The following is a 21,463-nucleotide window of genomic DNA, read 5'->3' as shown; positions in this document are numbered from 1 at the left end:
AGAGGGAGACACAGAATCCGAAGCAGGCTCCAGGCTCCGAGCTGTTGGCACAGAGCCTGACGCAGGGCTCGAACTCATGAACCAAGATGGCTTGAGCCGAAGTTGGACACGTAAGTGACTGAGCCACCCAGGTGCCCCAGGACCAATAGTTTTAAAAGCCTTGTAAGACTTACATTTCTGGCAACTATTTCTCCAATCATATCCCACACCATGTTTTTACCAAATTGGTCCTCTTTCAGAGACAATAACAACTAATTCTCCTCCAGAATGAAACCGCCTGGAATGAACTTCCATCTGCATTTTGTCTGGTTAATGCTTGAACATTCTTTAGATCTCAGCTTCAGCTTCACTTCCTCAGAGAACGCTTTACTGACATTCCTCCCATTCCTGCTCCACCGAGCTGCATGGCCTCTTTCTATTGTGTCCCTGTTACATGGTTTGTAATCACACACTTATTTGAGTGATTATTTTACAAAACATGCCTACCCTATAGACTATAAATTCCATAATGCCAGGGTCTGTTTTTTCTTTTTCATTTACCATTGAAAATCCCCAGCACTGGGGCACCTGGATGGCTCAGTCAGTTAAGCATCCGACTTTTTGATTTTGGCTCAAGTCATGATCTCACAGTACATGAGATCAAGCCCCATGTCGGACTTTGTGCATGGACCCTGCTTGGGATTCTCTCTCTCTCCCCCTGCCCCTCCCCTGCATGCTCTCTCTCTCTCTCTCTCTGTCTCTCTCAAAAAAAAATAAACTTAAAAAAAAAAATCCCCAGCATCTAACAAAGTAGATATTCAATAGCTTGTTGAATATATGATATATTGAAGGACACTGCACAAAATAGAACTGTTATTCACATTTCAAAGGAATGGAAATTAACACTGAGAGAGATTTTTAAAACTTGCCCAATGCTGTGAGTTAACAAGCAGATGAGCTAGGGTGCTGACATAATCTCTTTCAATCTCTTAGCGCAAAACACAGAAAGGGGTTTCCAGAAGCTGTGCTCTGGTAACTAGCTGTCTCAGCAAAGACAGATTTCAGACAATCCCTTCAAGATTTAGAGAGGTACTGCTATATAAATAGCTAGGAATAGAGTAGTTATTCACACATTCATTGAGCAAATATAATAGAAACAATTCTGGGACCGTATTTCCTTGACTTAAAAAAATGTGTGTTTTTAGGAAATTTTTAGTGTTGTGATCTGTAGATCAGAACTTTTTTTTAAATTGAAAACAGTTTCATTGCCATTAGAGTTTACCAAAGAATAATTACTGAAAAGGGGACCTGCTCACAACATGGACAGGGAATTCCTTCTTTTGGCAATTTTAACAATCATCTCATGGATCTCATCCTCTCTGGCAACCTTCTAGCTGGATACCCAATGAACACTTCTCTTTAAAATCACTTCTTTTCTTTTTAATATGAAATTTATTGTCAAATTGGTTTCCATACAACACCCAGTGCTCATCCCAACAGGTGCCCTCCTCAATGCCCATCGCCCACCCTACCCTCCCTCCCACCCCCCATCAACCCTCAGTTTATTCTCACAGTTTTTAAGAGTCTCTTATGATTTGGCTCTCTCCCTCTCTTTTTTTTTTCCTTCCCCTCCCCCATGGTCTTCTGTTAAGTTTCTCAGCATCCACATAAGACTGAAAACATATGGTATCTGTCTTTCTCTGTATGACTTATTTCACTTAGCATCACACTCTCCAGTTCCATCCACATTGCTACAAAAGGCCATATTTCATTCTTTCTCATTGCCAAGTAGTATTCCATTGTGTATATAAACCACAATTTCTTTATCCATTCATCAGTTGATGGACATTTAGGCTCTTTCCATAATTTGGCTATTGTTGAAAGTGCTGCTATAAACATTGGGGTACAAGTGCCCCCTATGCATCAGCACTCCTGTATCCCTTGGGTAAATTCCTAGCAGTGCTATTGCTGAGTCACAGGGTAGATCTATTTTTAATTTTTTGAGGAACCTCCACACTGTTTTCCAGAGTGGCTGCACCAGTTTGCATTCCCACCAGCAGTGCAAGAGGGTTCCCATTTCTCCACATCCTCACCAGAATCTATAGTCTCCTGATTTGTTCATTTTAGCCACTCTGACTGGCGTGAGGTGATATCTCAGTGTGCTTTTGATTTGTATTTCCCTGATGAGGAGTGATGGGGAATTCTACCAGACATTTAAAGCAGAGATAATACCTATCCTTCTCAAGCTATTCCAAGAAATAGAAAGGGAAGGAAAACTTCCAGACTCATTCTATGAAGCCAGCATTACTTTGATTCCCAAACCAGACAGAGACCCAGCAAAAAAAGAGAACTACAGGCCAATATCCCTGATGAATATGGATGCAAAAATCCTCAACAAGATACTAGCAAATCGAATTCAACAGCATATAAAAAGAATTATTCACCACGATCAAGTGGGATTCGTTCCTGGGCTGCAGGGCTGGTTCAACATTCGCAAATCAATCAATGTGATACATCACATTAAGAAAAGAAAAGAAAAGAACCGTAAGATCCTGTCAATCGATGCAGAAAAAGCATTTGACAAAATTCAGCATCCTTTCTTAATAAAAATGCTTGAGAAAGTCGGGATAGAAGGAACATACTTAAACATCATAAAAGCCATTTATGAAAAGCCCACAGCTAATATCATCCTCAATGGGGAAAAACTGAGAGCTTTCCCCCCGAGATCAGGAACACGACAGGGACGTCCACTCTCACTGCTGTTGTTTAACATAGTGTTGGAAGTCCTAGCATCAGCAATCAGACAACAAAAGGAAATCAAAGGCATCAAAATTGGCAAAGATGAAGTCAAGCTTTCACTTTTTGCAGACAATATATTATACATGGAAAACCCGATAGACTCTACCAAAAGTCTGCTAGAACTGATACATGAATTCAGCAAAGTTGCAGGATACGAAATTAATGTACAGAAATCAGTTGCATTCTTATACACTAATAATGAAGCAACACAAAGACAAATAAAGAAACTGATCCCATTTACAAGTGCACCAAGAATCATAAAATACCCAGGAATCAACCTAACCAAAGATGTAAAAGAACTGTATGCTGAAAACTATAGAAAGCTTATGAAGGAAATTAAAGAAGATACAGAGAAATGGAAAAACATTCTGTGCTCATGGATTGGAAGAATAAATATTGTTAAAATGTCAATACTACCCAAAGCTATCTACACATTCAACACAATCCCAATCAAAATTGCACCCCTGCAAATATGGCTGGGGCCATATTTTATTTAGATATATGGCTGTAACCGCAAACAGTTGGAAGAAAAGTAATCATACTCACCTTGCTTATGGATTTGCTTACATTATTAGTATTTATCTGCAAAATATTTCCAACGATTGGCAGAGGAGTGGGGCCAGGTGGTAGCTTCCCTTTGGCACAGTTTTGATTCCAGAGAAAAAAAAGAATCAAACAAGAAAGATAAATCACCAGAACTATGAAAAGATCCATTGTTGTACCTTGTGTAAGTGCAGTTGGAAGCTTGGAATCCAAAGGTTTTATAAATACTAAGTTCCAGCTGATCATCAAACATGCACTAAATCTTCAACCTTTTGGATACTTTTTTATCTTCAGTGGATTTTGACCTATTAGCAAAGAGTAAAACAAAAACAGTCACTTTAGTATTGATAAATATCTAGGTTTTCATTGGTAATCCCAACTAAAACAGTAACTCTTACTTCTTCAGAGATGGTCATATTTTAACAGTAAAACTGAAAACTATCAGATTTTCAAAGGGCTGGAACTCATGATCTTGACAAATGATGAAAGAGAGTATCTCATGTCAAAAATTACTACTACATGAGCAGAAGAAAGCAGCACTCTCTCAGTGCCTTTTCACAGAAAATCCAGGAAAAGGCCAGAATTAAGAGATAGTAGGGAGAAGGCAGGGTAAAAAAGAAGAATATACAGAGCTAGTCTTTCCTAAAGAAGAGTAGAGATATCCCAACTCTTGGCAGAGCCCCTTTCTATATGTCAAGAGTTCTTTTTTTTTTTTAATTAAAAAATTTTTAATGTTTATTTTTGAGAGAGAGAGAGAGCGCGCGTGTGTGTGTATGAGAGTGAGAGAGAGAGAGAGAGAGCAAGCGAGCGCACATGCAGGGGAGGGGCAGAGACAGGAAAACACAGATTCCAAAATAAGCTCCCGGCTCCTAGCTGTCAGCACAGAGCCTAACACGGGGTTTGAACTCACAAATTATGAGATCATGACCTGAGCCTAAGTCTGATGCTTAACCAACTGAGCCACCCAGGTGTCCCAATATATGTGAGGCGTTCTGACACACTTAACTCCCAAAGGGGATTCAGGGTCAAAAGACATTAGAAGACAGGGATCTACCAAGTCAAAGAAAGAAATCACTTAAACAGTGGAATGTCCTTTGGCTGCATATCACCCCTCCTTCCCCTTGTACATCCATTTCCAATGAGGGTCCTATAACCAGAATACATTGCTTAATCTCATGTGGGTAAGGAAATATACTCCAGAATTCAATACTATAAATATTTGAAAGTGTCTAGAAGCTCAAAGATATGAACAAAACTTCAAGACTCAAAATACATTTGAGAAAAATCCAACAAGGCACGACAAATATCACACTTAAGAAATGAGAACATGAGGGGCGCCTGGGTGGCGCAGTCGGTTAAGCGTCCGACTTCAGCCAGGTCACGATGTCGCGGTCCGCGAGTTCGAGCCCCGCGTCAGGCTCTGGGCTGATGGCTCGGAGCCTGGAGCCTGTTTCCGATTCTGTGTCTCCCTCTCTCTCTGCCCCTCCCCCGTTCATGCTCTGTCTCTCTCTGTCCCAAAAATAAATAAACGTTGAAAAAAAAAAAAAAAAAGAAATGAGAACATGAGAGTGAGAATATCATGGAAGCTGGGGCCTGTCAGGGGGCCCTGAGAAAGGTGGTTTTGGGATGCCGTCCAAAGTCAACGGCAGCGGCTGGAACCCTGGCTCCAGCGCAGGGGCCCTACCTGGAACGTCAGATATTTAGCTTCCTGTGGTATACTGATGAGCAGAACTCTTCCACTACATACCTCAGTTTTGCTTAAGGAGATATATGCAAAAACTTTCTTCAAAATTGTTGCACCATTAATAAACAAAAGAATATTCAGAGAGGAGAATTATAGGATATTCTATGCAGAAAATGTATGATGTGGTATCAGGAATGGAAGACTACAAGCATTTTGTTCCTTGGCGTAAAAAATCAGATGTAATATCAAAGAGAACCGGATACTGCAAAACACAATTGGAAATTGGGTTTCCACCTGTGTTGGAGCGCTATACATCAGTAGGAACCTTGGTGAAACCACATTTGGTAAAGGCATCCTATACTGATGGGAAGCTTTTCAATCATTTGAAGGCTATTTGGCATTTTAGCCCTGGTCTTCCTGGCTACCCAAGAACTTGTACCTTGGATTTTTCAATTTCTTCTGAATTCCGCTCCCTTCTGTACTCTCAGCTTGCCACATCATTTTTCGATGAAGTTGTAAAGCAGATGGTAGCTGCCTTTGAAAGAGGAGCATGTCTGGGACCTCATCAAAATAAAAAGCTTCTGCACAGTGAAGGAAACAATCAGCAAAACTAAAAGGCAACCAACAGAATAGGAGAAGATATTTGCAAATGACATATCAGATAAAGGGTTAGTATCCAAAATCTACAAAGAACTTATCAAACTCAACACCCAAAAAACAAATAATCCCGTGAAGAAGCGGGCAAAAGACATGAATAGACACTTCTCCAAAAAAGACATCCAGATGGCCAACCGACACATGAAAAAATGCTCAACATCACTCGCTCATCATCAGGGAAATACAAATCAAAACCACAATGAGATACCACCTCACACGTGTCAGAATGGCTAACATTAACAACTCAGGCAACAACAGATGTTGGCGAGGATGCGGAGAAAGAGGATCTCTTTTGCATTGTTGGTGGGAATGCAAGCTGGTGCAGCCACTCTGGAAAATAGTATGGGGGTTCTTCAAAAAACTAAAAATAGAACTACCCTACGACCCAGCAATTGCACTACTAGGCATTTATCCAAGGGATACAGGTATGCTGTTTCGAAGGGACACATTCACCCCCATGTTTATAGCAGCACTATCAACAATAGCCAAAGTATGGAAAGAGCCCAAATATCCATGGATAGATGAATGGATGGAATGAATGGAATAAATGGATAAAGAAAATGTGGTATATATATACAATGGAGTATTACTCAGCAATCAAAAAGAATGAAATGTTGCCATTTGCAATTACGTGGATGGTACTGGAGGGTATTATGCTAAGTGAAATTAGTCAGAGAAAGACAAAAATCATATGACTTCACTCATATGAGTACTTTAAGAGACAAAACAGATGAACATAAGGGAAGGGAAACAAAAATAATATAAAAACAGGGAGGGGGACAAAACAGAAAAGACTCATAAATATGGAGAACTGAGGGTTGCTAGAGGGGTTGTGGGAGGGGGATGGGCTAAATGGGTAAGGGACATTAAGGAATCTACTCCTGAAGTCACTGCTTCACTATATGGTAACTAATTTGGGTGTACATTTTAAAAAGTCAAAAATAAAGTTAAAAAAATCTAATTCTTAAAAAAAAAAAGAAAAGAAAAGAAAAAAGAAAATCACGTAAGCTGTATGGTCCAGAAACAAATATACCTTGGAATTAAAGCTTCATGAAGTTCATCACACATAAAGGGGAAAAAAGGATTGGTTTTGTAACCTTAGTTTATTCACTTTTAGGCAGTGCTTTTATCATTTGCTTTCAGAAGTTAGAAAGCATTTGTTAAACCCAGCTTTGATTTTAAGCCTACACCGCTGAGAATTTGCATTTGGAATATGGAACCACGTGTATACAGAATTCATTCAAGTGTAATTCATGCAAGTAATGTGCATATTAGCATATTTACAATAATGGGATATCATCACTCTTAAGCAGAAATTGAAACTGTAGACTTAAGCCTTTTAATTATGACCTTACCTGAAAGAGGTTAGTTGAGTTCCCCACACAGTATGTATTATATTAACCATTATCACCTTTAAGTTATTAAATTCAGACTATTTATAACTTATTGTCATAGGGCCTGCCTCATGGCTTAGGATATTCAAGTAATCATCAGATATTTAAAGTAGAAACTTAAAAATACTGTTAATGAGGGTTCCTTGGCACTTTTCTTATTTTTAAATTGTTCTTATGGGTAGTAGTTTATTCAGTGCTATATATAGTGAGATTAACTCCCAGGTTAAACAGTGAATATTTTTTTGGTGAGTGGTCCAGAGCTTTAATATATTTTTCTTATAGTTTGCACCTCTCTCCCAGGTACTTTGACTGCTCTTTCAATAATGCTGATTATGTGTCAAATTTTGTCTACAACAGTGGGCAACACATGAAGATGAGTTGGTTGATATGTCTCCAGCACCATGCATCCCTGTTTTCCATTTATTGTGTGTATTCACTTTCAATAATGTATTTCAAACTGATATTTTTATAAACAAATCAATGTCTAAGGACTGAAATAGTAACTTAATAAAGTTAATTTATTTTTTGTACAGCTAAAAAAAAAAACCAACAAAAAAACAAGAACGTTAGGGGTGGCTGGGTGGCCCAGTTGGTTAAGTGTCCAACTTTGGCTCAGGTAATAATCTCAGGGTTCATGGGTTTGGGCTATGTTTCAGGTTCTGCCCTGACAGTGCAGAGCCTGCTTGGGATTCTCTCTCCCACTCCCACTTGCATTCTCTCTCTCTCTCTCTCTCTCTCTCTCTCTCTCTCTCTCAAAATAAATAAAACTTAAAAAAAAATAAGAATACTAATCCCTGAAGAAGTTAACCTTGAGAAAACAAAAATGGTTAAAATAAGTAAAACATCATAAGATATATTTAGCCATTTAAAAAGAACACGTTATTAGAAAAAGTTCTTGGTAATTAACAATACGATTACAAAACCTTTTTTTAAGAGAGAGCGAGAGCGAGAGCAGGAGCATGCACAAGCAGGAAGAGGGGCAGAGGGAAGATGGAGAGAGAATTGTAAGCAGGGTCCATGCCCAGCACAGAGCCTGATGCAGGGCTCTATTTCATGACGGTGACATCATGCCCTGGGCCCAAATCAAGCGTCAGACACTTAACATGCCCCAAAAGCATGTTTTATTTTTATTTAAATCTAGGTTAGTTAACATATAGTGTAATAATGATTTCAGGAATAGAATTTAGTGATTCATCACTTACATATAACACCCAGTGCCATCCCAACAAGTGTCCTCCTTAATGCCCACCACCTATTTAGCCCATCTCTCCACCCAACACCCTTCAGCATCCTTCAGTTTGTTCTCTGAATGTAAGAGTCTTTTATGGTTGTCTCCCTCTCTGTTTTAATCTTATTTTTGCTTCCCTTCCTTTTGTTCATCTGTTTTGTTTCTTAAATTCCATATATGAGTAAAATCACATATTGGTCTTTTTCTAATTTCACTTAGCATCCACGTTGTTGCAAATGGCAAGATTTCATTCTTTTCGATTGCCAAGTAATATTCCATATATTATATATATGTACCACATCTTCTTTATCCATTTATTGTTGATAGACATTTCGGCTCTTTCCATTTTTTGGCTATTGTTGATAGTGCTGCTATAAACATTAAGGTGCATGTGCTCCTTCAAATCACCACTCCTGTATCCTTTGGCTAAATACCTAGTAGTGCAGTTACTGGTCGTAGGGTAGTTCTATTTTTAACTTTTGGAGGAGCCTCCATATTGTTTTCCAGAGTGGCAGCACCAGTTTGCATTTCCACCAACAGTGCAAGAGGGTTCTCCTTTCTCCACATCCTCGTCAACATCTGTTGTTGCCTGAGTTGTTCATTTTAGCCATTCTGACAGGTGTGAGGTGGTATCTCAGTGTGGTTTTGATTTGTGTTTCCCCGATGATGAGTGATGTTGAGCATTTTTTCATGTGTCTGTAAGCCACCTGGATGTCTTCTTTGGAAAAGAGTCTATTCATGTCTTTTGCCCATTTCTTCACTGGAGTATTTGTTTTTCGGGTGTTGAGTTTGGTAAATTCTTTATAGATTTTGGATACTGACCCTTTATCTGACATTCATTTGCAAATATTTTCTCCCATTCTGTCAGTCACCTTTTAGTTTTTCTGACCGAAAACATTTTTTAAATGAACAAACGTGCTGAGTAATAAACTAAATTTAGCTGTATTTCAATTTATTTAGCAGGAAGACATTGGGAAACCAAAGGTTTCCCAAGAATAGAGTATAAAGTAATAATAATGAAAACTACAAACAAAGTTAAATGGTATGGACAATAGTTCTAGAAGTTCCAATGAATTTATGATAGCAGTTTCAAGGAGAGAGAAAAAAATACTTAAATGGAAAAATAAGCAAAGGAAATTGAAGAAAAATTTCCTAAACTGATGAAAAATGCAAAGGATCCACACCAAGTTTGAAGAAAGATTAAAGTAAAAAGACCGACACTCCCACAATCTTGTGAGACCTTGGAACATCAAGAAACAAAACAAAACAAAGACAAAACGTAAAAAATCCTGGAGAGGAAAAGGAAGTTATAAAGAATAAAGATCAGTTTAAAGCTTCCCATATACGATGCTTTTACATGACAGACTACAGTGGAGTAAGGCATTCAAAGGTTCAATAGGAAATGATTTTCAAAATTATGAGTGTATGCCAAAATAGGATTCAAATATGAGGTCAAAATACAGGCATTTTTGAACATGTAAACATTCAGACATTTTATAACCTTGAAACCATTTCCAAAATGATTGAGAAAAACTCCAACAAAATAAAAATGTATCCAAGAGGGGCACCTCAGTGGCTCAGCCAGTTAAGTATCTGACTCTTGATTTCTGCTCAGGTCATGATCTCATGGTTTGTGGGACTGAGCCTTGCGTCAGGCTCTGTGCTGATAGTGTGGAGCCTGCTTGAGATCCTCTCTCTTCCTCTCTCTCTGCTCCTTCCCTGCTTGTGCTCACTGTCTCTCAAAATAAACAAACTTAAAAAAAAATGTATCCAAGAAAAGGGAGAAGGCGGGATACAAAAATATTGTGCAAAAGAAAACTTTTTTTTTCAAGCACAAAATGAGTATTTTAATTCAGTTTCAGAAAAAGATGTTACATGAATTTGGATTATAAAAGAAGCTTGTTTTTCCAGAAATAGAGGGAAAAGAAATAACCCATAGTAGATTCAATGATAATTTTCTGGATCTTCCTTTTGCATCAAAAGCTGTATATCTTATTACAATCCAGGCCTATCTCAAGAAACAAGAAAAATCTCAAATACAACATCTAACAGCACACCTAAAGGAAATAGAAGCAGAGGAGCAAAGACACCCCAAAGCAGAAGAAGAGAAATAATAAAGTCAAGAGCAGAAATAAACAATATAGAATCTAAAAAAACTGTAGGGGAGATCAATGAAACCAAGAGTTGGTTTTTTGAAAAACTAAACAAAATTGATAAACCTCTAGCCAGGCTTCTCAAAAAGAAAAGGGAGATGACCCAAATAGATAAAATCATGAATGAAAATGAAATTATTACAAAAAAATCCCTCAGAAATACAAGCAATTATTAGGGAATACTATGAAAAATTATATGCCAACAAACTAGACAACCTGGAAGAAATGGACAAATTCCTAAGCACCCACACACTTCCAAAACTCAAAGAGGAAGAAATAGAAAACTTGAACAGACCCATAACCAGCGAAGAAATTGAATCAGTTATCAAAAATCTCCCAACAAATAAGAGTCCAGGACCAGATGGCCTCCCTGGGGAATTCTACCAGACATTTAAAGCAGAGATAATACCTATCCTTCTCAAGCTATTCCAAGAAATAGAAAGGGAAGGAAAACTTCCAGACTCATTCTATGAAGCCAGCATTACTTTGATTCCCAAACCAGACAGAGACCCAGCAAAAAAAGAGAACTACAGGCCAATATCCCTGATGAATATGGATGCAAAAATTCTCAACAAGATACTAGCAAATCGAATTCAACAGCATATAAAAAGAATTATTCACCACGATCAAGTGGGATTCGTTCCTGGGCTGCAGGGCTGGTTCAACATTCGCAAATCAATCAATATGATAGATCACATTAAGAAAAGAAAGGAACTGTATGATCCTGCCAATCGATGCAGAAAAAGCATTTGACAAAATTCAGCATCCTTTCTTAATAAAAAAACCCTTGAGAAAGTCGGGATAGAAGGAACATAAACATCATAAAAGCCATTTATGAAAAGCCCACAGCTAATATCATCCTCAATGGGGGAAAACTGAGAGCTTTCCTCTGAGGTCAGGAGGATCCCCTGGTGTTGTTCAGTGGTCAACCGTATGACTTATGAACTCTATAATGGAAAGTATTTCAACTAAATTACATCCTACAAACATTTGTTGAGTGAGCATCTTGCAGAATCACTTGGACGTCAAACAGTCTGTTGAAATAGTGAGTTGACAGTTTCACAGTGGGTAAATAAAAAGGGAGGTTCAGAAAAGTTTGTCTCTTTGCAATCTTTATTTACTTTTTTTTTTTTTTTAATTTTTTTTTTTTAATGTTTATTTTATTTATTTTTGAGACAGAGAGAGACAGAGCATGAACGGGGGAGGGGCAGAGAGAGAGGGAGACACAGAATCGGAAGCAGGCTCCAGGCTGTGAGCCATCAGCCCAGAGCCCGACGTGGGGCTCGAACTCACGGACCGTGAGATCGTGACCTGAGCCGAAGTCAGACGCTTAACCGACTGAGCCACCCAGGCGCCCCTTTATTTACTTTTTTAAAGAGCGAGAAAGCACGCATGCATGTGCTCTCATGGGGGACAGAGGGAGTGAGGATCTTAAGCAGGCCCCATGCTCCTAGTGTTGAGCCTGGAATCATGACCTGAGCCAAATCAAGAGTCAGACGCTCAACCGACTGAGCGACCCAGCCACCCGTCCCTTTGCAATCTTTAGAACTCTCTTCCTCCTCCTCCTCCCTCAGCAGAGCATGGAGCCATGGGGGCACATGCTGGGAGGCCAGGGCCTCTGAAGCTGCTTGTGGGTCCAGATCAGGCTCTGTCTTGTCACCAGCCTGTAGCACCATGTGCACCTATAGCCAGCCCCTCCAGCTGTGCACGCCTGGCCTCATCCTCACCATCAACCATCATTGCAGTGTGCACACCTGGTGAGAGAGTGTGCAGCCGTGGAGGGGGCACACCAACAGCTAGGGCCACTGCAAGCCAGTGAGCCCTTCGTTGGACTGACTCCTGCTGCCTGCCCTTGCTAAGTGAGGTAAAGCAGTCACAGAAGGACAAATACCACATGATTCAACTTAAACGAAACATCTAAAATAGTCAAACTCATAGAAACAGAGCAGAATGGTTTTTGCCTGGGGCTTGACAGAAGAGGAAATAGGAAGTTGCTATTCAATGGATGAAGAGTTTCAATCACGTAAGATGTAAAGTTCTAGAGATAGCTGTGCAACAATACTGTATTGTGCGCCTAAAAATTTGAGGGGACAGGGGCGCCTGGGTGGCTCAGTTGGTTGACTATCTGACTCATGATTTCAGCTCAGGTCATGATCTCGCGGTTCATGGGACTGAGCCCCATGTCAGTATCATCTGTGCTGTCAGCATCAGAGCCTCCTTGGGATTCTCGCACTCTCTCTCTCTGCCCCTCCCCCGCTCTCTCTTGCTCTCTTTCAAAAATAAGTACATATTGAGGGGGGAGAAAACAAAAGATTGACTCAGATATTCTCACTCTGTACTCACTACTTTTCTGGACATAGCTTTCTTGGATAGTAGGTTTCCTTCAGCTACATCTTTTGTCATAGCAGGTTCTCTTCTCCTGAAGCTAACTTTTTAGAATGCTTCTCAGACTGTAAAACCATCTGAGACAATTTCACACAGAATTCCAGAACTTATTTCATTCTTCAGTAATAGAAAGTGGAGTATCCATTTTCGCAACTGCAACATTGGAACACTACTCTGGACATCTTCGCTATGAAGAATGAATTTTGAAAAAAATGCACACTGATCAATGAAGTAGCCACCTCTTAAGAAAAAAAAAACAGGGGCGCCTGGGTGGCGCAGTCGGTTAAGCGTCCGACTTCAGCCAGGTCACGATCTCGCGGTCCGTGAGTTCGAGCCCCGCGTCGGGCTCTGGGCTGATGGCTCAGAGCCTGGAGCCTGTTTCCGATTCTGTGTCTCCCTCTCTCTCTGCCCCTCCCCCGTTCATGCTCTGTCTCTCTCTGTCCCAAAAATAAATAAACGTTGAAAAAAAAATTTTTTAAAAAATAAAAAAAAAAAAAGAAAAAAAAACAAAACACCTTAGACAACTCAAGTTGGTTGTGCCCAAACCACAGCTATGAAGCTGGGATTCTGCATTGTTCAGAGAATGATCACGTCTCCTACTGTCCACTCCGCCCTTCAGTTTTCCCTATCATTCTCCCCTTTGGGTTATCTCCTCTCTTCAGTCCTGCCAGGCAATTTGAACAGAAGATAGCCGTGGGCACATCAACTTAAAAACTTTTTAAGAAAAAGAATCAAGGTGGGGCGCCTGGATGGCTCAGTCGGTTAACCATCTGACTCTTCATCTCAGCTCAGGTCGTGATCTCACGGTTTGTGGGTTCAAGCCCCATGTTGGGCTCTGCGTTGGCAATGTGGAGCCTGCTTGGGATTCTCTTTCTCCCTCTCTCTCTGCCCCTCCCCTGCTTGCGTTCTCCTTCTCTCCCTCTCTCTCTCTCTCTCAAAATAGATAAATAAAAACTTTTTAAAAATTAAAAAAAAAAAGAAAGTGAATACTATCCATGCCTTTCCAACTTCTATAATTCTATTCTAATCTATCCCCAAATTCACCTTTCTTGTTATCAAACCTGTGCTCTTAGGATGTTTCGACAGAAGAAAGAGTCCACATCTCAGGATAAGGTTCATTATTTCTATTTCATCACAAGTCAGATAGAATCATTATCAGGTTGTCATAGGTAAGTTTTTTAGCATTTAGCACTCCCTAGGAGTTATTAGATGCAATTACTTGACAAAATAATTGCCCAACATATATCCCAATATAAAGAAACAATAGTGCAAGTTTTCCCTGGATATACCCATCTGTTCAAGTGCATCAGGGGATTCAGTGGTTCTCATACCTGGCCTATCAAAATTATGCTAGAATCAAAATAAAATAACGTTGCCCAGAACAATGAAGTTATATTTAAATACAGTACTGGGGCAATAGCTACTGATAATTCAGACACCAGAGGACTTGGAGCCCTCCTCATCCTGGGAGTAATGAAGAGGCTTTACAGCATCCATAACGCCCATCAAAATGGGCAAAAAAAGCAAGTGGTGCATACAAGTGAATTCTTCCCAGAAAGAACTATGGCCTCCAAAAGGTTAAGAACCATTCCTAAGGGACAGAAAAAAAGGACAGATACTGAAAGGAATTTGCTTCTCCTTACAGCTCCTTAAATCAGCTACTTGATCCAAATCACTGCACCTCATCCAGATCCCATGAAATTGGTTGTTCAGACCAAATTCCACAGAAAATTATTTGAATGTCATTATTTTTGACCTTCTAGACTCTACCCATTTAGGGTCCTAGGTCCTGCCCGCTAACCAATTTCTCCAATCCACCCAGTGTAACAGAAAATAGATGATTAAACCAATTATAATTTCAGAGGAAGAAATGTCCTTTTCTTTCTGGGAGTACCTCTCTTCCATGTGTTCTAGAATCTTCCCTGTCCCATTTCGGTGAAAACTTTGCACTCACACTTATGTATCAATAAGTATCTTTATTCCCTTCCCATGTACTTTTTCCACTTGACCCAACCACTATTTAAATCTGTCACCCAGATCTTTCCCACTTTGGTTTAACTTCTCAAAGAGAAGATCTTCCATTACTGAAATTTCTCTCACCATCATCTCCTTCCTTCTAAATTGCTCTCTTTAGTTATGACTCACCAGCAAATCCTCTTAGCCCATCCAAAGGCCACCCAGGTGTCTACCTTCCTCACTCAATCTGATCTATTCCTTCTTTTTTAAAAAATGTTTATTTATTTTTTAGAGAGACAGAGACAGAGTTTCCAGAGCAGGCTCTGCACTGACAGCAGTGAGCCTGATGCAGGGTTTGAATTCACAAACCATGAGATGATGACCTGAGCTGAAGTTGGATGCTCAACCAACTGAGCCACAAAGGCGCCCCATTCCTTCTTTTTAATGTTTTTCTTCTCCTTTTGCTTCTTTGGACTTGCCCAACTGATTATCTTCCTAGATCCATGAGAACGCAGAGAGACAATCTTCATGTAATCTTTTTTTTTTTTTTTTTTAATGTACCCATTTTGAGAAAGAGAGAGCATGAGCATGCATGCATGCATGCACATGATCAGGGAAGGGGCAGAGAGAGAGGATCCTAAGAAGACTTTGCACTGTCAGTGCAGAGCCCAATGTGGGACTCCATCTCACGAACCGAGACAAAGACCTGAGCCAAAATCACAATTCAGATGCTCAACCGACTGAGCCACACAGGGGCCCCAATCTTCATGTGATCTTCTCTGCATTTCCATGGCTATGATGATTATCCAGACTCTCAGATACTAGGTCTAGAAATTAGAGACCTCCAGCAGGCCCTTGAACTACCCCCTCACTGTATTTCAAAACACTCCAGGGAACTCCTGCATAATTTCCCTCAAATATCACCTGCAAGCACATCCCTGTTCTTGCTCAAATTTCCACCGAATCAAATAAAAAATTGCTAACTCAGTATTCAGATCACTCCATACATACCAAACTCCAATTCCTTATCAGGCCAAAGCCCATTTTTACTAAACCACTTAAAGTCCTCTGCTCCCTCTACCCAGTCTCCTTGCCAATCCACTTGTCTAAAGTTGGGCATGTCCTCACCATATACGGAATTCCCTTCCCCATCCTTCATGGCCAACTTACGCCATCACTTCTTTTAAGTGCACTATGTTTAATCATCAATTATAGCTTCACTTTAGAGCACAGTATTTTGCATATGCTGCTCCTTAAAAGTTATAATTCTTTCATCCAAGACATAAGAGTATGTATGTTCTGCCTTTCTTCAGTTCCACCTTTACCACTCACCAAACAGGGATCATGTTTTATCATTCTCTAACCTTACAAGATTGAAAGTCCCCCATGATGCTTAGTGTAGGTCCACACACATAGTACATGCTGTTGTAAATGCTTGCCAAATAGTAGTGTTTGCCCAATCACCTAAATGCCTCCAGAAAGAATAAAATGATGAGCCTTATAACCTAGTTCACATTTGTTCTGTTCCATTTTGACCAGAAAGAATCAAAGAAGTTCCAGTGATTGTTAGTGTCCACGATTCTTGTCATTTCTTTAGTCTCTCCAAAATAAAACTATTTGAATCAGCAGTATTGTTAAATAACTTATTATGGCTTTCCTAGATAGAATGGATGAAAGAAGGGAAAGTAAGCTTAATAGAGGAGGCCTCATCTACCTAATTAAAAAAAAAAAAAAAAAAAAAACAACTCGGGCACCTAGGTGGCTCAGTTAGTTAAGTATCCGACTTCAGCTCAGGTCATGATCTCATGGCTCATGAGTTTGAGCCCCGCGCTGGGCTCTGTGCTGACAGCTCGGAGCCTGGAGCCTGCTTTGGATTCTCCCTCTCTCTCTGCCCCCTCCCCTACTCCCCCTCTCCCTCCCCCCCCCATATAAACAAACAAACAAACAGACAGACAGACAGATAAAAAAAACCTCACTGAGCACACTTATACCTATGCCACGTCCTGCACGAGGCTTTGGGATCATAAAGATAAATATTACATGGTCCCTGCAATGGAGGTGAAACTTCTACTACACATGTAAAATAATTCTCTATACTGGAACTCAGAAAGAGGCTGAGAGAAAAAACTATAATTAGAGACAACAATCATTCCTTATACTCATATATCATTTTGGTGTTTATAATCAATTCATAATAGATTTTTTTTAATTACATAAAATTACATATTGAAAATATGCCTCAATAAAAATGGCTACATAAAAAGATTTTCAGACATTCCAAATGAAGTAAATTCACCATGGCAGACCACACTGATTAAGATTATGACTAAAATAAATTATTCATGCTGAAGGAAAATGCTCCCAGAGGAAAGCATGGATATATAGGAAGGAATGAAGACCACTGGAAAGGTAATGTGGGAATTACTTAAATAAAATTATTTAGAAAATTATAGAGTAATTTTCATATCTTTTTTAAAGACTACTGTTGGGTTTAAACATGTGTAGAAATAAAATACATGAAAAAATGTAAAAGATGGGAGACAGGAATTGGAAATATGCTATTATAAGGTTTTTTTTTTAATGTTTATTTACTTTTGAGAGAGAGAGAAAGAGGGAGAGAGGGAACATAAGTGGGGGAGGGGCACAGAGAGAGGGAGACACAGAATCCAAAGCAGGCTCCAGGCTTTGACCTGCCAGCACAGAGCCCAATGCAGGGCTCAAACCCATGAACTGTGAGATCATGACCTGAGCTAAAGTCAGACACTTAACTGACTGAGCCACCCAGTACTTTGATTGTAAGGTTTTTATACTATGCTTGATATAGTATATTATTACTTGAACATTAAGTTGGTGATATAAATTGTAAACCACTAAAAAACAACACACAAAAATAGAGCTAATAAATAATTGAGATCAAATGGAACCATAAGAAATAACTGATCCAAAAGGATGTAGGTAAAAAAGAAAATAAAGAACAAAACTATGAGAAAACCAATAGCAAGATGACAGACATTTACCCAATGACATAAAAAATTAAATGAAATAAAAATGGTCAAAACCAAAAGGTAGAGATTGGCAGGCTGAGCAAAAAAGCAAGACTCAAACAAATGCTTTCTAAAGAAAACCAACTCTAGATATATAGACACAGAAAAATTAAAAGGATGGAAAAAGATGTAATATTCAAACACGGATCAAAGAAAGCTGGGATGGCTCGCTTAATATCCAAGTAGATTTCAGAACAGGGAATATTACCAGAGATAAAGATGTTCATTTCATAATCACAAAGGAGTTATCTCATTACAAAATATAAGAACCTTAAATGTATATGTACCTAAAGCAGAGCTTTAAAAGATATAACACCAGGGTGCCTGGGTGGCTCAGTCAGTTAAGAGTCCCTCCCACTCTTGACTTTGGCTCAGGTCATGATTTCAGTTTGTGGGATCAAGCACCATGTTGGGCTCTGCACTGACAGCACGAAGCCTGCTTGGGATTCCGTGCACACGCTCGCTCTCGCGCTCTCTCTCTCTCTCTCTCCCTCCTTCAAAAATAAATAATCATTTAAAAAATCAATAATAAAAAAAAACGATATAAAACCAGGAGTGCCTGGCTTGCTCAGTCAGAAAAGCATGCGACTCTAGATCTCAGAGTCATGAGTTCAAGCCCCATGCCGGGTGTGGAGATTACTTAAATAAAAACTTTAAAAGATATAAAACCAAACCAATAGAACTAGATGAATTCATATGTTATAGCTAGAGATTTCAAGTGTCCACTCTCACTAAATGATTGAACAAGTAGACAGAAAATCTCAGTAAGAAGATAGAAGACATGAGCCTAATTACCTTGAAACTATTAACTAGCTTGACCTAATTTAGTTTATAAAACACTCCATCCTAAATAGCAGAATATACATTCTCTTCAAGTACATATAGAATGTTCACCAGTCTAGACTATGATCTGGGCTACAAAAGAAACTGAAAATTTAATTCCAACTCACAGTGGAATTGAATTAGACATCAATAACAGAAAGATAGCTGGAAAACCACCAAATATTTAGATATTAAGGACAACGATGGGGCGTCTAGGTGGCTCAGTCAGTTAAGTGTCCGACTTCAGCTCAGGTCATGATCTCGCGGTTTGTGAGTTCAAGCCCCACGTCGGGCTCTGTGCTGACAACTCAGAGCCTGGAGCCTGCTTCGGATTTTGTGTCTCCCTCTCTCTCTGCCTCTCGCCTGCTCACATTCTGTCTCTATCTCTCAAGAATAAACATTAAAAAAAAATTTTTTTAAATAGATACTAAGCGCAATGCTTCTAAATATTCCAGGGGTCAGAGAAGAAATCCCAGGAGAAATTGGAAACTACTTTGAAATGAACGAAAATGAAAACGCGGTAGTGTATCAAATTTGTGGCCTGCAGCAGAAGGAGTACTTACAGGGAAATACACACCATTAAAAGCTTACATTAGAAAAAAAAGTGTCAAACCAATGTTCTAAATGTCCACCATGAAATAATGAGAAAAAGAAGGTCAAACTACCCTAAGGCAAAGAGGAAGAGGGAAATAATAAAGATTACTACAGAAGTCAAACAGAAACCAAAAAGAAAACAGACTGATGGAAAACAGAGGAGAAAATGACGCAGGGTCGCTACTTCAAGAAGGGTGAGTAACTTGGCTAAGTTCCACAGCTAGGAGGATTAGACCCGGTCACCCTGGGAAAAAAATCTCAGTCCCTTCCAGCATGGGAGGAGCCCAGGGGACTGGAAGTCTGGCTGAGGCAGGTCCCTCCCCAGCAGAGTCACCAGGTACTCAGATCCCTCTCAGCGGGGAGGTCTCACCCACGTGGAGAGAAGAGGAGAAAGCCTTGCGTAAAAGCAGGATTCCAACCTGCCAAACACACTTGGGCGCAAAAATAAAATGCCATTTCCTCAGCTGCACGGGTTCATTCTGTTGGTGGCTCATTTTGCTTCGGTCTGTCCGTTGCCCTTGGCCTTTGCCTACTTGCGCCCACCAGTCACTGTAGGACTGGGATCTATGGGCTCACATCAAATCAAGGGGGGCTGAGGGACAAACCGACAAAATCCCACCACAAGATAATTTACCCAGCCCTCGGCCATACAGTGCACACGGGACAGGAAACAGCCAGATCTGCAGCTTCTGTAACACAGACCAAGGCACGAAGGCACAGTTAGATTATTTTATTAACGGTGTTTAATGGCCCACACTGTGCTCTTTCCTCCCGCCGCTAGGCTCTGCGCACCTGTCTTTCAGCAATGACTGATCCACACGCCCGGCCTTGACCAACAGCCTCCGACGGCATGCAAAACGGGTCACCTTTCTCCTCATACTCCAGGATTTTCTGCAGAAGCTTGGAATGGGGTGGACTATTTTTCTAGCTCCTGCTTCTCCGTACCATCTCATAAACCTCAGATTCTTGGCCTATGCCAAGGTTGCCGAGAGGACAATGCTTCAATCTGGGAAGAGCGTATGGAAATTCGTTATGTGTCAGAAGTCAGAAATAATTCACCATGCGTTCCTCTCTGGTAAATATTAGACACAGATCTCAGGATATACACAGGTAATCACAATGCAGTAAACCCTCTCTTAAATTCAACAGATGGTTTGCCAAGGTTTCGAGGTATATTTGTCACCAGAAGCGGCTGCTGCTTCAATGCAACGTGTGTCTTCTGCCAAACAGTTTTGGCAATTCAGTTCCTTGTTGGCTTAGTCCCATTGGACAGAAATGCTTTACTTCTTTTCAAATTGATTCAGTGACATGGCATCAAGAGAATATTTAGAGGGAGGAGGGCAGTCAGCCACGACCTAACCACTACAACAAATCCCCTGATGCTCTCAGACCCTGACCACAGGCACTCGCCCACAGAGCAGAAACCACAGCGTTCCCTGTAACCCACTGCACGTGTTTTCTCATGACCCTATACGTTCTATTTCTCATTTGCACCAAGTCCCTGGTTCCCCACCTATGAAATTGCCCATTGGTATGGTTTGTGATGCTCGCAGAGCAACAAATATAAATGCATTTTGTAATATGGAAAGTGCCATCAATGGAAGGGACCGTTATACCTGATGTACTTTCTAGATGTTACTCTTTCCTCTAGACCAGGGCTCTTGGGGGTAGAAGAGGGAAGCAGGTGAGGGAGCCAACCTTCAGCTCATGCCCAAGGGACTGGGGACACCAGGCCACACCTGCCACACTCCTTTCTCCTGCCATTCCGAGCTCTGGGCATAGAACAACGGGGTCCGCAGAGCTGAAAAAAAAGTCTGCCTTAGTGGCCCATTATGGGGGGAGAAGCTCTTTGGCGTCTGGCAGGAGGAGAACAGCCTGACTCAGTCTGCTCTACATTTAAAATCTGTCTCAGGGGCGCCTGGGTGGCTCAGCTGGGTTGAGTGTCTGACTCTTGATTTCAGCTCAGGTCATGATCCCAGGGTTGTGGGATCAAGCCCCATCTCAGGCTCCGTGCTGAGTGTGGAGCCTGCTTAAGATGCTCTTTCCCTCTGCCCCTCTCCCTCTCTAAAATAAAATGAAAATAAATAAAGTAAAATCTGTCTCGAATCCAGTGACTTCCCACCACTCCCACCCCCAGTCTTTCCATTCCTTACCTGGACCGGGGCAGTAGCCTCCTACCTGGTCTGTTTACACTTCTGCCCACTATGGTGAGTTTTTGACATGGA

At 40.4% G+C, this 21,463-nt stretch overlaps 2 protein-coding genes across 3 annotated transcripts in view; one reads left to right on the top strand and one right to left on the bottom strand.

Annotated features, from left to right (window-relative positions):
• LOC115527383 (cytochrome P450 2C21) overlaps positions 1 to 4,046 on the bottom strand; it is a 29,433-nt gene extending 25,387 nt beyond the window's left edge. The window contains exons 1-2 of one of the 2 annotated variants that reach the window (XM_030334983.1): positions 3,720 to 4,046; positions 3,325 to 3,626 (exon numbers count right to left, since the gene is read on the bottom strand). In XM_030334983.1, the coding sequence (XP_030190843.1) occupies positions 3,325 to 3,567 (243 nt within the window). In that variant the 5' untranslated portion in view covers positions 3,568 to 3,626; positions 3,720 to 4,046. The remainder of the gene's footprint in view (positions 1 to 3,324; positions 3,627 to 3,719) is intronic. The other variant, XM_030334984.1, reaches the window with a different exon arrangement.
• Positions 4,047 to 4,966: 920 nt separating this feature from the next.
• LOC115526897 (coenzyme Q-binding protein COQ10 homolog B, mitochondrial-like) lies at positions 4,967 to 20,680 on the top strand. The gene is given in 3 exon segments (XM_032595158.1): positions 4,967 to 5,131; positions 5,133 to 5,582; positions 20,641 to 20,680. Coding segments are annotated over 3 exon segments (579 nt in total). The 5' UTR covers positions 4,967 to 5,042.
• Positions 20,681 to 21,463: the final 783 nt, after the last annotated feature.

The sequence above is a fragment of the Lynx canadensis genome, chromosome D2 (assembly GCF_007474595.2).
Source record: "Lynx canadensis isolate LIC74 chromosome D2, mLynCan4.pri.v2, whole genome shotgun sequence".
NCBI lineage: Eukaryota > Metazoa > Chordata > Mammalia > Carnivora > Felidae > Lynx > Lynx canadensis.
This window is presented reverse-complemented; position numbering and strand designations above follow the sequence as displayed.